The sequence below is a fragment of the Lethenteron reissneri genome, chromosome 49 (genome assembly GCF_015708825.2).
Source record: "Lethenteron reissneri isolate LAM-NWPU_2019-01 chromosome 49, ASM1570882v1, whole genome shotgun sequence".
NCBI lineage: Eukaryota > Metazoa > Chordata > Hyperoartia > Petromyzontiformes > Petromyzontidae > Lethenteron > Lethenteron reissneri.
In genome coordinates this window covers 1,124,437-1,138,991 of record NC_083827.1, presented here as the reverse complement: position 1 = coordinate 1,138,991, position 14,555 = coordinate 1,124,437, and the positions used below count along the sequence as shown (strand labels likewise).

General features: G+C 52.2%; 1 protein-coding gene across 1 annotated transcript in view; it reads right to left on the bottom strand.

Moving 5' to 3' along the window:
• Positions 1-6,606: 6,606 nt before the first annotated feature.
• Positions 6,607-14,555, bottom strand: part of LOC133354855 (piezo-type mechanosensitive ion channel component 2-like) — a 238,104-nt gene continuing 230,155 nt past the window's right edge. Inside the window, exon 56 of the mRNA XM_061572007.1 lies at positions 6,607-14,462. Within this exon, the coding sequence (XP_061427991.1) occupies positions 14,210-14,462 (253 nt within the window). The 3' untranslated portion in view covers positions 6,607-14,209. The remainder of the gene's footprint in view (positions 14,463-14,555) is intronic.

Below are 14,555 nucleotides of genomic sequence, written 5' to 3'. Positions count from 1 at the left end.
GGAGGACCGTAGACCTTGGCCATGAGAGCCAGCGCATCCTTGAGCGAGGAGCGGTCCGACCTGCGTGCGGACGTGAAGGCCGCGAGCGCGTTGTCGTCCAGCATGGCAGGCAGTGCCCGCAGTGCCGTAGCGTCGGACCAGGCGGACATCTCCTGATGCGCCAAAAACCTGCGCTGAAATTGGCCCCAGTCCCCGCCTTCCGCCTTGAAGGCTGACAACGTGGGAAGGCGCTGTTGAAAGATGAAGTCGTAACCGCCTCGTGGTTCCTCTCCGCCGCCCCGTCGGTGTGTAAGATGGCGGCCCCAGTGGCGGGTGTTTGATGGCGGTCCGCAACGCGCGTTGGTGACGTAAGCGGGCGCGCTTGGAGAACCGCTGCCACGTGGTGATGGCCGTTCCCGCCAAAAGTCGGCGCAGATGAAATGGCGGGAATCTGCGGGGCGACCCTGTAGAATGTCCGCCGCCGTCCCCGCTCCTCCCGACGAGCTGATCTCCGCCAGGATGGACGCGGCGGCGAGCAGCAGCTCCGCCAGACGGGAGTGCGCCTCGCGGAGCACGGCGTCGGTCCCCCGTCGCTCGTCCGGCGCCGTCGGCGGATCCTGCAGCGTGGGCAATTCCTCGTCCTCACCCCCCGATGCCAGCTGGCCCGAGTCGTCAAGGTTGTCCCCGCGGTCAATCCCGTGGGTCCGACGGGTCTTCCTTGTATCCATGCTTGGAAGACCGTTTCACTTCTGACGCCAGTTGAAGTATTGGAAATGACGGCAGGAACTTCTTGACGGGTAACACACTTTTATTAAATCTTGACGTGTCACAATACAACGTGTGGTCTCTATTCTTTGTACTATACACTCCACTTAACTCGTGTAGACTCTATGCCTCTGGCTACACACAATACACTTGACTCGTGTAGACCCTATGCCTCTGGCTACACACAATACACTTGACTCGTGTAGACCCTATGCCTCTGGCTACACACAATACACTTGACTCGTGTAGACCCTATGCCTCTGGCTACACACAATGCATTTGGCTCGTGTAGACCCTATGCCTATGGCTACACACAATACACTCGCCTCTGGGTTACACAGAGTCCCGGTCCCGTTAGGACAGCGGGACTAGGTACCGCAGGGCCCTATCTCTTCGATCCCCATCTTCATTCTTCGCTGGTTACATACTGCCCTTACGCCTGTGTGCATCCCCTTTTATAGCCCCTGCTCACGGGAGACGGAGCTGATGCGGACGTCTACGTGAGCATCGCTCCTTAGTTAACCAATCACGACGCGCTCTCTCTACGATCCGTTTTCCCCCAGCGCGTGTTAACACTACTCCACCAATCACACCGCGCTGTCACCTGATCACTCCCTCTCAGCGCGTCACCGGCACACAGCCAATCAGCACCCCGTAACCCACGACCCCGCGCTGACCCCTGATCCTCCACCGTCAGCGCGCGTCACCACATACACAGCCAATCATTACGCGCTGGCATACGATCCCTAATCCCAGTGCGTATCACCACTAAACAGGTGTGTAGGTGTTGACTATACAGGTGTGTAGGTGTTGACTATACAGATGTGGGGGTGTTGACTATACAGGTGTGTTGGTGTTGACTATACAGGTGTGTGGGTGTTGACTATACAGGTGTGTTGGTGTTGACTATACAGGTGTGTGGGTGTTGACTATACAGGTGTGTAGGTGTTGACTATACAGGTGTGTAGGTGTTGACTATACAGGTGTGTGGGTGTTGACTATACAGGTGTGTGGGTGTTGACTATACAGGTGTGTGGGTGTTGACTATACAGGTGTGAGGGTGTTGACTATACAGGTGTGTAGGTGTTGACTATACAGGTGTGTTGGTGTTGACTATACAGGTGTGTAGGTGTTGACTATACAGGTGTGTGGGTGTTGACTATGCAGGTGTGTGGGTGTTGACTATACAGGTGTGTTGGTGTTGACTATACAGGTGTGAGGGTGTTGACTATGCAGGTGTGTGGGTGTTGACTATACAGGTGTGTGGGTGTTGACTATACAGGTGTGTAGGTGTTGACTATACAGGTGTGTGGGTGTTGACTATACAGGTGTGAGGGTGTTGACTATACAGGTGTGTGGGTGTTGACTATACAGGTGTGTGGGTGTTGACTATACAGGTGTGTGGGTGTTGACTATACAGGTGTGTAGGTGTTGACTATACAGGTGTGTGGGTGTTGACTATACAGGTGTGAGGGTGTTGACTATACAGGTGTGTGGGTGTTGACTATACAGGTGTGTGGGTGTTGACTATACAGGTGTGTAGGTGTTGACTATACAGGTGTGAGGGTGTTGACTATACAGGTGTGTGGGTGACAATACAGGTCTGTGGGTGTTGACTATACAGGTGTGTGGGTGTTGACTATACAGGTGTGTGGGTGTTGACTATACAGGTGTGTAGGTGTTGACTGTACAGGTGTGTTGGTGTTGACTATACAGGTGTGTGGGTGTTGACTATACAGGTGTGTGGATGTTGACTATACAGGTGTGTAGGTGTTGACTATACAGGTGTGTTGGTGTTGACTATACAGGTGTGTAGGTGTTGACTATACAGGTGTGTAGGTGTTGACTGTACAGGTGTGTTGGTGTTGACTATACAGGTGTGTGGGTGTTGACTATACAGGTGTGTGGATGTTGACTATACAGGTGTGTGGGTGTTGACTATACAGGTGTGTGGGTGTTGACTATACAGGTGTGTAGGTGTTGACTATACAGGTGTGTTGGTGTTGACTATACAGGTGTGTGGGTGTTGACTATACAGGTGTGTGGGTGTTGACTGTACATGTGTGAGGGTGTTGACTATACAGGTGTGTGGGTGTTGACTATACAGGTGTGTGGGTGACTATACAGGTGTGTGGGTGTTGACTATACAGGTGTGTGGGTGTTGACTATACAGGTGTGTGGGTGTTGACTATACAGGTGTGTGGGTGTTGACTATACAGGTGTGTGGGTGTTGACTATACAAGTGTGTGGGTGTTGACTATACAGGTGTGTGGGTGTTGACTATACAGGTGTGTGGGTGTTGACTATACAGGTGTGTGGGTGTTGACTATACAGGTGTGAGGGTGTTGACTATACAGGTGTGTAGGTGTTGACTATACAGGTGTGTGGGTGTTGACTATACAGGTGTGAGGGTGTTGACTATGCAGGTGTGTGGGTGTTGACTATACAGGTGTGTGGGTGTTGACTATACAGGTGTGTGGGTGTTGACTATACAGGTGTGAGGGTGTTGACTATACAGGTGTGTGGGTGTTGACTATACAGGTGTGTAGGTGTTGACTATACAGGTGTGTAGGTGTTGACTATACAGGTGTGTGGGTGTTGACTATACAGGTGTGAGGGTGTTGACTATGCAGGTGTGTGGGTGTTGACTATACAGGTGTGTGGGTGTTGACTATACAGGTGTGTGGGTGTTGACTATACAGGTGTGTGGGTGTTGACTCTACAGGTGTGTGGGTGTTGACTATACAGGTGTGTAGGTGTTGACTATACAGGTGTGTGGGTGTTGACTATACATGTGTGAGGGTGTTGACTATACAGGTGTGTGGGTGTTGACTATACAGGTGTGTGTGTGTGTTGACTATACAGGTGTGTAGGTGTTGACTATACAGGTGTGTGGGTTTTGACTATACAGGTGTGAGGGTGTTGACTATGCAGGTGTGTGGGTGTTGACTATACAGGTGTGTAGGTGTTGACTATGCAGGTGTGTGGGTGTTGACTATACAGGTGTGTAGGTGTTGACTATACAGGTGTGAGGGTGTTGACTATACAGGTGTGTGGGTGACAATACAGGTGTGTGGGTGTTGACTATACAGGTGTGTGGGTGTTGACTATACAGGTGTGTGGGTGTTGACTATACAGGTGTGTAGGTGTTGACTATACAGGTGTGTTGGTGTTGACTATACAGGTGTGTAGGTGTTGACTATACAGGTGTGTAGGTGTTGACTATACAGGTGTGTAGGTGTTGACTATACAGGTGTGAGGGTGTTAACTATACAGATGTGGGGGTGTTGACTATACAGGTGTGTTGGTGTTGACTATACAGGTGTGTAGGTGTTGACTATACAGGTGTGTGGGTGTTGACTATACAGGTGTGTGGGTGTTGACTATACAGGTGTGTGGGTGTTGACTATACAGGTGTGAGGGTGTTGACTATTCAGATGTGTGGGTGTTGACTACACAGGTGTGTTGGTGTTGACTATACAGGTGTGTGGGTGTTGACTGTACAGGTGTGAGGGTGTTGACTATACAGGTGTGTAGGTGTTGACTATACAGGTGTGTGGGTGTTGACTATACAGGTGTGGCGTCTCTGCTGCCATCCTAGCCGCGAGGAGTCAACTGCGGGTAGTTTTTATTCTTCTTCTCCTGCTGCTGCTTCGTGCATCGACGTTAATTGATGGTTCATTGAGAGCTCAGTCGCACACTTTGCACAATAATTAGTCACGAAGGAATGCAGAGACGTTTCTAGAATTCGTGGGACATTTTTGCCAGTATCTAAGATGATGAAAAACATGCAAACAAACATGCTCCGATAATTATTCTTTGGGTCTTTTAGTAAAGCCACGTAGATAGAAAAATAATGATGTTGCAATTATTTTTTATGATTTATTATTATTATTCTATCTACGTGGCTTTACTGAAAGACCCAAAGAATATGAATTACTGCAGTCACGAAAGCTTTAAGTCAAGATTTATGCTCTGATGATTGTAATTGTCCTTAAAACTGATTGGCCTACACCAGAGACAGCCTTCTTCATGGCTTTGCCTCACCACCCGTGACAGATCAGAGACTAGAGGCGGTGACGGGGGTCCCTTTAAATTCTAAAATGAAATTTATCAGAGGATCCCCCTCTTAGGGTTCCACATCTTAGCAGTGGAGCTCCCCCCCCCCCACCCACCTCATCGTCAATGAGGTTTGCAAGTGAAGCAAGCTGTTGGTCTCAGTCCAGTTACGTAAACAAAACAAAAAAAGCCAAATACTGATGATCACTCGAAGTGGTATGAATAACCAATGCCGCTCTGGGAAATATGGGCAAGCGTCGTCACATCGTCAAATCGCATCCTGTTCAAAGCGAACCCAGATTTAACTCTGTCCCGTCATCTTCCGAGGCCGTATTCCGCTGCTGGCGAGAGTTCCAAACGGACATTCACACGTGTGAGTCGGCTCCATCTGACAGAGCGATGGTGATGCAGCAGTGGGATTGAGCGCACGAACACCCGCAGACACGCGGCACGATTGAGTGAATCATCACTAGCGGGCAACGCCGGGAATTGAAGGCGCCACTGCAGCCGTGCTGGACCAGTGCCTTCGTGGGAAGATAGCAGTCGAGTTTGCACTCCTGCGGCCGCCCGCCCACTCCTGCTGGGTCACCCTTTGAACTCGCGTGGCCGCACAGCGTATCAACGCGCCGCGTGTGCCTCCGTAAGGAATGAATAATCCATTAACTCCGCCGTGCCGGCCGGCGGTTGCGCATATCGGAGAGCGAGTGGACTCTGACACCATTCGACGCCTTTAACAAAACGCCCATGGAGGTTGCAAGACAATCCGATCAAGATTGCTGACGGATCGTGCACACATCGGCCAAGGCTGCCAAGATCGCTGTGCATTGTGGAACCATCACAAAGGGTGCGGACCGATGTGCATTGTAATACCACATCACGAAGGCGGCAACTTGGTGGGAACTGGCACGCGAAAGCTCCGTCAGATGCTCATTCTGCACGTTTAACCCGGAAAAGCCGATTCTGCAGTGTCACCACGGTGCCACCCACCCGCCGTGGGCAGCCAGCCGTGTCCATGTGACGGAGGTCGGAAGCACGCAGCTGCGATGCACCCAGCCACTTGCGTTTCATTGCCAATCATTTTATATTCGTCGTCAGCTTCATCGTCTCGCTTCATCGCCACCCTCGTGTGAGCCTCCTCCCTGGTGTTTATCTGCTCAAAGTTTAGAAGCGCTCAGGATTCCGCACGAAAGCGCCAGCGACGCACACGCGACTCGTTAAATGGCCAACGGTGGAGGTGTGGCCCCACGCGTGCTGACGTGCACGCCGTCTCGCACGAGGTAGAGGAGTGGCCACTTTGTGCCACGGTGGCTAGGAGCTGTTAACGACCTCGCCCGGTATACACGAGGTCATGGGTTTCGACCCTGACGCCTGCATATTTGGAGTGTGCATGTCTTTCTCCCCGTGGTCGTGCGGATTTTTCTTGGGGTTTTCCATCCACATTTAGAATGAACGTGCGTTTAGAGTATTTGGCTGCAATGAATGTCCACTTGATAAGCCAGTTCGCTGAAGCTGTCACTTGTGGCCAGGTCGCTTCTGAAAAAGAGCAATATAGCTGAGTGGGCCTTACCTGTGAAAAAAAAGATTCTAGTTTAGTTCTGATCCCTGGGTTTCACCCCCAAAATCCACGAAAAATTACCCCCCCCCCCACTCCATCCCGACAAGCAGCACGCGGCGCTGTTGGACCTCTGTAAGAGAGTGGCTCGATTTCATTAGAGACGATTTTTATTAGAGACGAAAGTAAATCGGCAACCATTGCCCGCACCGTGTGCACGCACGCACGAAACAAAGACACGTACACACGCACACACACAATACGCACACGCGGGCAGTATACCAATGCATGCATACACTCAGCAGGTTCCTTCACAGACAACCGCCACATCACCAGCACCCTCATATATACCCTCTCCTCGCGGCCACGCGACAGGCGGAGATCGGCTACGCCCAGGGCCGGCACATTATTGGACATGCCTGGAAACGCAATGTAACATCGGTTCCCCGCTTAACGTCAAGAGCCCTTTTCCCACGGTTAGGTCACTACATTGCCAGACTGAATATTGTGTTTCGCTCATCTGGCTAGGGTGACACTGCAGTCATTTCTCTGGGTTGAAAACAACAAGTACCAGCGCCTCTTGGGAGGTCAGCAGAAGTGTTCATCCTGTGGAAATACCTTTCCCTGCCATGATAATGTGGATATTTCAGCCCAATCCCAAGGCTCTCGATTGGAAATGAGCACCACGCCTCAGCGCACACTTTGGCAGGGGAGATGCTTTGACTTTTTCTGTCGCGTAAGAATTCGACTTTTCTTTGTTAAATAAAAATAGAGTTTGTGATTACTACTCTATGCAAAAATGGACCCTAGCCAAGTGCTGTGATGAGCACCTTCCGTGGAACGTGCCGGTGGTGCAGCAACTTAAGAGGAAGGGAGCCGTGGAGCACACGCACACAGCAGCCGCGTGTGATGCGCAGGGCAGCAGGCGAGTGCCCGTAGAAGACCGCACGGCTGGAGGATTGCTCGGATCACCTGAGCGGCGTGCTCCCCTCGCTGCGGGGCTTCTTTAGGTGATATTCTTGTGCACGATGGCAGCGCCCGTTCGAGAGCTCGATGCCAATGTCAAGGTCTGCTGCTGGTCACGACGAGAGGGCTTCAGCAGAGACAGTTCGTGTCGTCTTGCTGTTCCTCCTCCTCTGTTGAAGAAGCGCAGACTATGGTGGTTTACTGCACGGTCCATAGTTTGGGATTTCTGAGGGTAATGTGACCTCATCCTTCCTTGAAGAAAAAAAATCCATAAACTATCTCAACATCCCTCCTGAGACGGAATCTGGAGACCACGTGGGGTTTCCTGGATACGCTACCGACACAGTGTATATTGTAACTAAGATGATGATGAGATCTTTAGTGTGGATGCTGACCCTTAATTTAAGTCTGAATCAGATACTAGTCCCAATGTGAAGGACTGTGTCTACTACGCCGATTTCACACCCGCACGCAGCACGTACAGAGACAGCCTCTGGGCGCGGAGTTCTGTCTGATTCGGAGCATTATTCTATATCAGACCTCATGATAGAATCATAGGGGTAGTGAATTAAACACATTTTACGAATATGGCAAAATATCAATAAATTATATATAGAGTGCATAAGTAACATGTACATTGCTTATTCTGTAAATCACAAATCTGTGTAATATGTTCAATAAATGCAAAGCTCGGTCACCGCTTGCTTCCCTCCGATGGCTTCTTCATGTCTCGTTGTGAACTGCAGCTCGCGAGCACGCCCTGGCGTGTGTGCATGTCACCCACGCAGCGCGACAACGCACGCCGCTGACCACGGCACTCCGACCCCACGCCGGCACCTGTGTGCCCAGCCAGTGCCGGATTAAGCTAGTGCGGGGTCTGTATCATATGATGTTATAAAGGGGCCCTAAATAAAATAAAAAGACAAATATTAAAACACAAAGTTTTTTACTTGTATTTTTTCATTTTCTATACAGCCAGATAATACGACAAATCGCTAACCTTAAACACCGAGTCGTTCATAAAAGTTGAAGGCGGTATAGTACTATAGTAATAGAGCAAGTGCAGAATCACTGGACCGGAATTGAAAGCTTGAAAGCATTTAGCGCGGGGCCCTTGAAAGTGCAGGGCGCGTAGCTACTACATACGTAGCTACTTTTTCTACTACGATAATCCAGCACTGTGCCCAGCTGTGGTTTGCCGATGAGTACCAACAGACTGAAAGCAGCGCCGAGTGTGCAATGTTGCACAACTGCCAAATAAAATACCGACTTTATTGATCAGACTCGCCCATTTGTCTGCGAAGTATCGTGGTGGCCACTGCCGTCACCTGACACGATAGAGAGCAAAAGCAGAAGCGGACATCGGAGGGGTGACGACGATCTTGTACCACTCGGTCTCTTGAGTGTGCCGAAAGTTCGCTTCACACCAGGAACATTGACACCCTAAATGTGAACTTCTCACGACAGTCACCGTGATGATTCCAGGTCGCATGATGAACATTTCCCGTTATCCCTGAACCGGTGTCGTTAAACCAATTTGAAGTCGGCATCTCCCCACGCAAATTCACAATTGGACGGCACTCATCCATTTGGGGGCCCTTAGCTAGTGGTGGAAATTCCACATTTCCATAGCAGGAGGCCCATAAATTCGTGTTTAAAATGGGCATTTATATTAAGGACAATTCAATGTTGAGAGTACAGCGACGTTTTCTCACCCTTCACCTCCCATCCATGAACCCTGTCGTGTTATCCACAGACTCCTTGCTTTTAATATAACGGTGCTGGTGAACGGTCAAGGCCGATGGAGCATCTATTCTCCATCAGTGGCACAGATCCGGGTGCCACGTGGGGGACACGGCACGAAACGTAGTTGTAGTCAAGAGGGAAGTAGAGGGGATGATGTCAGCCGTGCCGGGTAAACTTAAAATACCTATAAACTAGTTTCATTTTAACCAGGTAGGCCCCACTGAGCTATGCAGCTCTATTTCAGAAGCGACCTGGCCACAAATGATAGCTCAACGAAGTGGCTTATCATCATGTGGAAATGTATCGCAATAAAATACTATAAGCGCGCGTTTCTAAACGTGGAGGGAACAACAGGAGGAACCGGAGAAAGATCCACGCGAGCACACGGAGAGAGAGAGACGTGCAAAACTCGAAACATACAATAGGCGCCAGGGTCGGGATCGAACCACGGAGGGGGCAGGGCGCCCCGTGCGGCAGGACGACAGGAAATGCGATCGATACCACGGCGAGATGAACGGAGGTGAACGAAATCGTGGGCCAGCCGTCGGTAGAGCAGCCACCGCAGCTGGATCAGTATGGGGTGAGGGAAGGGGGGTAATGGAACCGTGATTAACTACAGAGGACGCAAGGCAGACTCGGCTGGGTCATCAATAAGTGCGATGGCTCTCCAATGTGTTCTCGGGTCGTACCGCGTGTTATTTTTTATTTATTTCGGGCATGATGTCCGACGTTTCACTCCGTGTGCTGGGAGCCTCTTGAGGGACTCAGTTTGTGAAGCTCAAAGCACGAGGAGCGAGAGACGCTGGACAACCGTTGCCAGAAAGGCACCGGTGGAGCTGCGGAGCACAGCTGGTGGTGGTCCGCTTGTGTTTCGATGTTCTACCAAAAGCGTTGTAGATGCAAACGCGTTTGACAAACGGCTCCCAAATGCACGGGATCTGTGAATAATTCCCTCTCCAACATACAGACACCCCCGATTCCCTGAGAATGTGCAGGTAGACTGATGATTAAAAAAAACACAGCCTCAAGGCCGTGGTGCCGTGACACTTATTGTAAACTCAGAATCAAACAGGACATGAGAGTGTTGGAGACGTCATCGGGAGCACGTGGTCGCGGTGTGTGGGCCGCGTGTGACGGGATCGAGGTCGGTCTCCAAGGGGAAAGCCGGCAACACAAGGAGACTGCAGTGCCAGAGGACCGCGTGGACCACCTACAAGGTCTCCTCTGACGACGAAGCGGGCACGAGGAATGGTGGCGTCAAGGGCATTGGCTACGACGGCTTTGTGACGTTGCTGCCCGACATCGTCAGGTGAGACGAGTCAACGTCAGTCAGTCAGTCAGCGCACTGCTATTGGCTATCCACGGCGCAACCAAACATCGCCGTGGACTGCCTGCGTGGGGCACCGCGACTGGGTCACTCGTGGGCCACTCGCAGCCCAGTGGCCCCACGTGGCCGCAAGTCTGAGCGGACGGGCCCGGCCAGTGAGTGACTCAGCGCAGGCCGTCCGTGTCCACTGACCCGCTCGCTCACGCCAACGAACCCTCCCTCACCCCGTCATTACCCGCGTGTGTGTGCGTGCGTGTGTGTGCGTGCGTGTGTGTGCGTGCGTGCGTGTGCGTGCGTGCGTGCGTGTGTGTGCGTGTGTGTGCGTGCGTGCGTGTGTGTGCGTGCGTGTGCGTGCGTGCGCCTTGCCGGTAACTGTTTACGGAGCGTGCTGGACACGCGCCCCCCTCTCACACTCTATAATAGTGCAAGACGGGCAGCTTGCCGATGCGTCGTTGATACAAATATAGTTGTGCTCTTGTGTGCGCGCGAGACACGCGGCGAGTGCCAGGGAGGTGAAGCCTGTGGGCACAGATCGCCACCCTGTGCCATGGCACGCCCCGTGCGCGCGCGCGTCTCAAGCATATACTACAGTGGCCATGTCAGGCGATGTGAACGAGGGTTATGTCTAACGTGAGGCTACAGTGAGCGGAGAGTCAGGGATGGAGTTAAAGAGACGTGGAGAGACGGGCACCTCTCGGGACACGCCGCGGGGCGAGCGCGAGCTGCATGCACCGCCCGACGTGAAGGGGAGCCAGGCGCTGCCCGCGCCCTCCACAGCTCCTGGGTAAGCAGCACGGACGGCAGGGATAGACCGCGGCACAACACAGCGGGGTTGTCTGGTGGCGAACTTTGGCCAAGGACTGTTGTTGACTTAGGGAGAAAGGAATTGGGTGGAGCCTTCTCCTTCGGAAATGTCAACAAGACAGACCTCGCCACGCCGCAGTGTTACAGGCGCAGCGAGTGGGACACGGCGCAGGGTGAAGGGGACGTGCGCACATCGCGAAACAAGGCCACGTGGCCACGGGGCCACGTGGCCACGGGGCACAAAGTCGAGAGGGACGTTTTGAGGTGCACAAAAAAGACTTGAAGACGCCAAAGTTATGTTTCCATAAAACAAGACGTGCTTGTGTTAGCTACAGCCAATATTTAGTCATTACCACACAACCGTGCCTAATTTAATATCATTCTGTCACATACCCCAACACTGGCACTTGATCATTCAGACCGTGGTAAAACATGTACATTTATTCAGTGCGACGTCTTATCGATGAGCTTTGGGCCATCAACACTGGCTCACTGATTATATCCAACATCGAACCAAAATCGGACTTGGCATGTACAGAATACGATTCCAATGTAACGCCAGAGGGCAACGTTGACGCTAACCCAGGAACATGAATCAATCTCAGGACGTGCTTGGCAGTCTGTGCCCAAGCACAGAGAGCCGTGTTGGGGATGGGAACCATTCTGCTGGTGTGTGCAAGTCAACGCGACAACGCTTGCATTCCAAAACCCATTTTACACACATAACACAAAACGTTCGTTTGTAACTGTTATTTCGCTATTGTCTAAATCGAATTTCTGCGCGCACTTTTTTAAGCCAATATTGTCGCGGGTATATTTCGCGTTTATGGAAACATAATGGGAAGTGAAATTTAACACAGAAGCAGTTTGTTTCCATGATAAAAAAATGAAAATCCCACGTGACCATGCCGCATCACGGAGGCCATCGCCACAAGTCGGACGCGCCCACACGAGGAACACCGCGACCCCGATGAGGTATACAGCCGGGTCTCAACATGCTCACCCCTAGCAGCAGCACCCACATCGATCGGCGAGGTCGTGGCACTGCGGCGCGTGCGTGCCGCCACACACAAACAACAACTCTCGAATTCAAACGACGCCCCCCGAGCGCTTTCCCGCCGAAGCGGCGGCGTGAACGACCGGCAACGCGCGAACCGAACCGTGTTGACCAGCGGCGTCTACAACCTCCTCCGCCTCAGCCACGCTGCGGCCGAGCCGCGAGAGGAAAGGCCGGCGCCTAACGAGTCCGGTCCGGACCTGGCACGGAAATCAGCCGGTGGAAAACCACCCGTGCCGTGGAGGTCCCCGTGCTGGCTGGGATCGCACGCGGCGCAGGCGGCGGAGGCGTTCCACCCGGTGTGGTGCCATGATGCCACAGGATGTCAGGGCCACCGGCAAATGTAACACACACACACCGCCTAGCTTGGTGGATGAGCTCGATTCGTAATCGACTAGGCTATAGGTCATTACATAGCAATCGATCAATCGATTTAATTGGGAATAAATCATCTTTAGCATCTTCATAGTGCCGCTCGTCCTCAGGCTCCGAAGGGCTCCGCACAATTACAGCGCTGCCATGCAATGGTAATTAGATTCAGTAAAAGAGAAATCAAAATCTCCACACTACAAGAAAAAAATAGAATCTCACAAAATGTCAATTACAGTGTTCAGGTCTATTCTGCTTTGTCCAAATCTAAACACGCAGACTGGACCATTGCTTTACAGTCAACTAATGAGCGAGACCGAAATTATTACACTGTAAATGGTATCAGTAGCTTCATTATTATCTTTTTCATCCAAACCTATGCAGAAAACGTCTGTCCTTTCCTATGTCTTTAGTAAAAGTTTAAATACATATTTGTTCGGCAAGGAAATGAGACATACTGCAAGACGGCATCTCATCTGGGCCTGGGCAAGGAGGAGATGTCTAGTTTGAGTATCACCAGTGTGTGAGACACGACACGGAAGTCTACAACCACAGTACGCACTACAGTATGCGCACAATAATTACTCACTTCAGTGCATGCCGACCGCGATTGGTTAAAAGTTTAAGTGAACAAATAATTAAATACAAAGTGCACTCCGCCCTCGCCGAGAAGGCTGGTGGCGGCGGCGATGCCCATTAGTGACGGGCACCACAGTGCCAACGGGGATCAGACGATCGTCCCAGTGCCGTCGTGAAGACGGGGGAGGGGTTCCACTGTGTCCCAGGGGTAGCACTGCGCCCCATCTCCCTGCCTCGGCAGCAAAAAAACACTCGATCATCCCCTCCAGCCGGAGCTCATCGCCCGTGGAATCCAAAGCCAGCAGCATCTTGGAAGATTCCAGGTCGAGCTGGGAATGCCTTGGGAGCCCTTCAAGATGACTCTCGATGGAATATTATCTGAACTGCAAGACGCACGCTTTCTGTAATTCATTAATGAATGGAAAGCCCAGACTTGAAGAAGCTTTGTTGCAATATCTCACGTGCAAGATGCAAACCAGTGGACATTTTTTCTTAAGGACTCCCAGGCCCGAGGCTTTGTTGAAACGGGAGCCCGCATCCTGCACGCGTTGTTGAGAAGAGACGATGGGCCATGAAAACCGTTTGCCAGGCTACAAGTCCACGGAAGCGAGAGCCGGGGTTGGCCGTCACGGTGCCGGAAACCGACCTCCACCGGGGAGACGCATGGGGTTAAAGGGAAGCCCAGGCAAAGGGACTCGTTACTCGAATAGGATCCAGACTTTTAATCAATTAATTAATTCACCATCAATGTGGAGCACAGAGCCACAAGCTAGAAGCCACATCGTGGAAAACGGGGCCCGGGCTTGCGCCTCGCGGTGTGAGAGCAGAGACTGGACTCGAAGACTTGAGGAGGCACCACCGAACCGAGAGGTGGGCACGAGATAAGAGAAACGGTGACATCGGTCTCCCCCACAGCAGCTCGGCAGGCACATCGCGTGACACGGACTCCAAGGGGGGGAGCGCTGCTCAAGAGAAACGACCGTTGAGAGACGGTCGGCCGCCCGGCTCAGTCCTCCTTCTCGCGGGTCCACTTGATCATGGTCTCGGGCGAGCGGTAAAGGAAGATGAGCTTGGCGTAGAGGTCCTCCTCCAGCTGCAGCTCGCCCGTCTCGCGCACCAGGAAGATGTCGGTGCACAGCTTGAGTGCGCGGTCCACGTTGGGCAGCTCCTCGAACATGATGGAGTGCGAGATGCCGCTGAAGAACTCGCGCACGAACTTGCCCACGACCAGCACCACGGAGGCGTACAGGCCCACGATGCTACGGGGGGTTGGGTGAGCCGTCGTCGCCGGAAGGGGTGAGGAGTCGTGAAACATATACGGGGGGTTGGGTGAGCCGTCGTCGCCGGAAGGG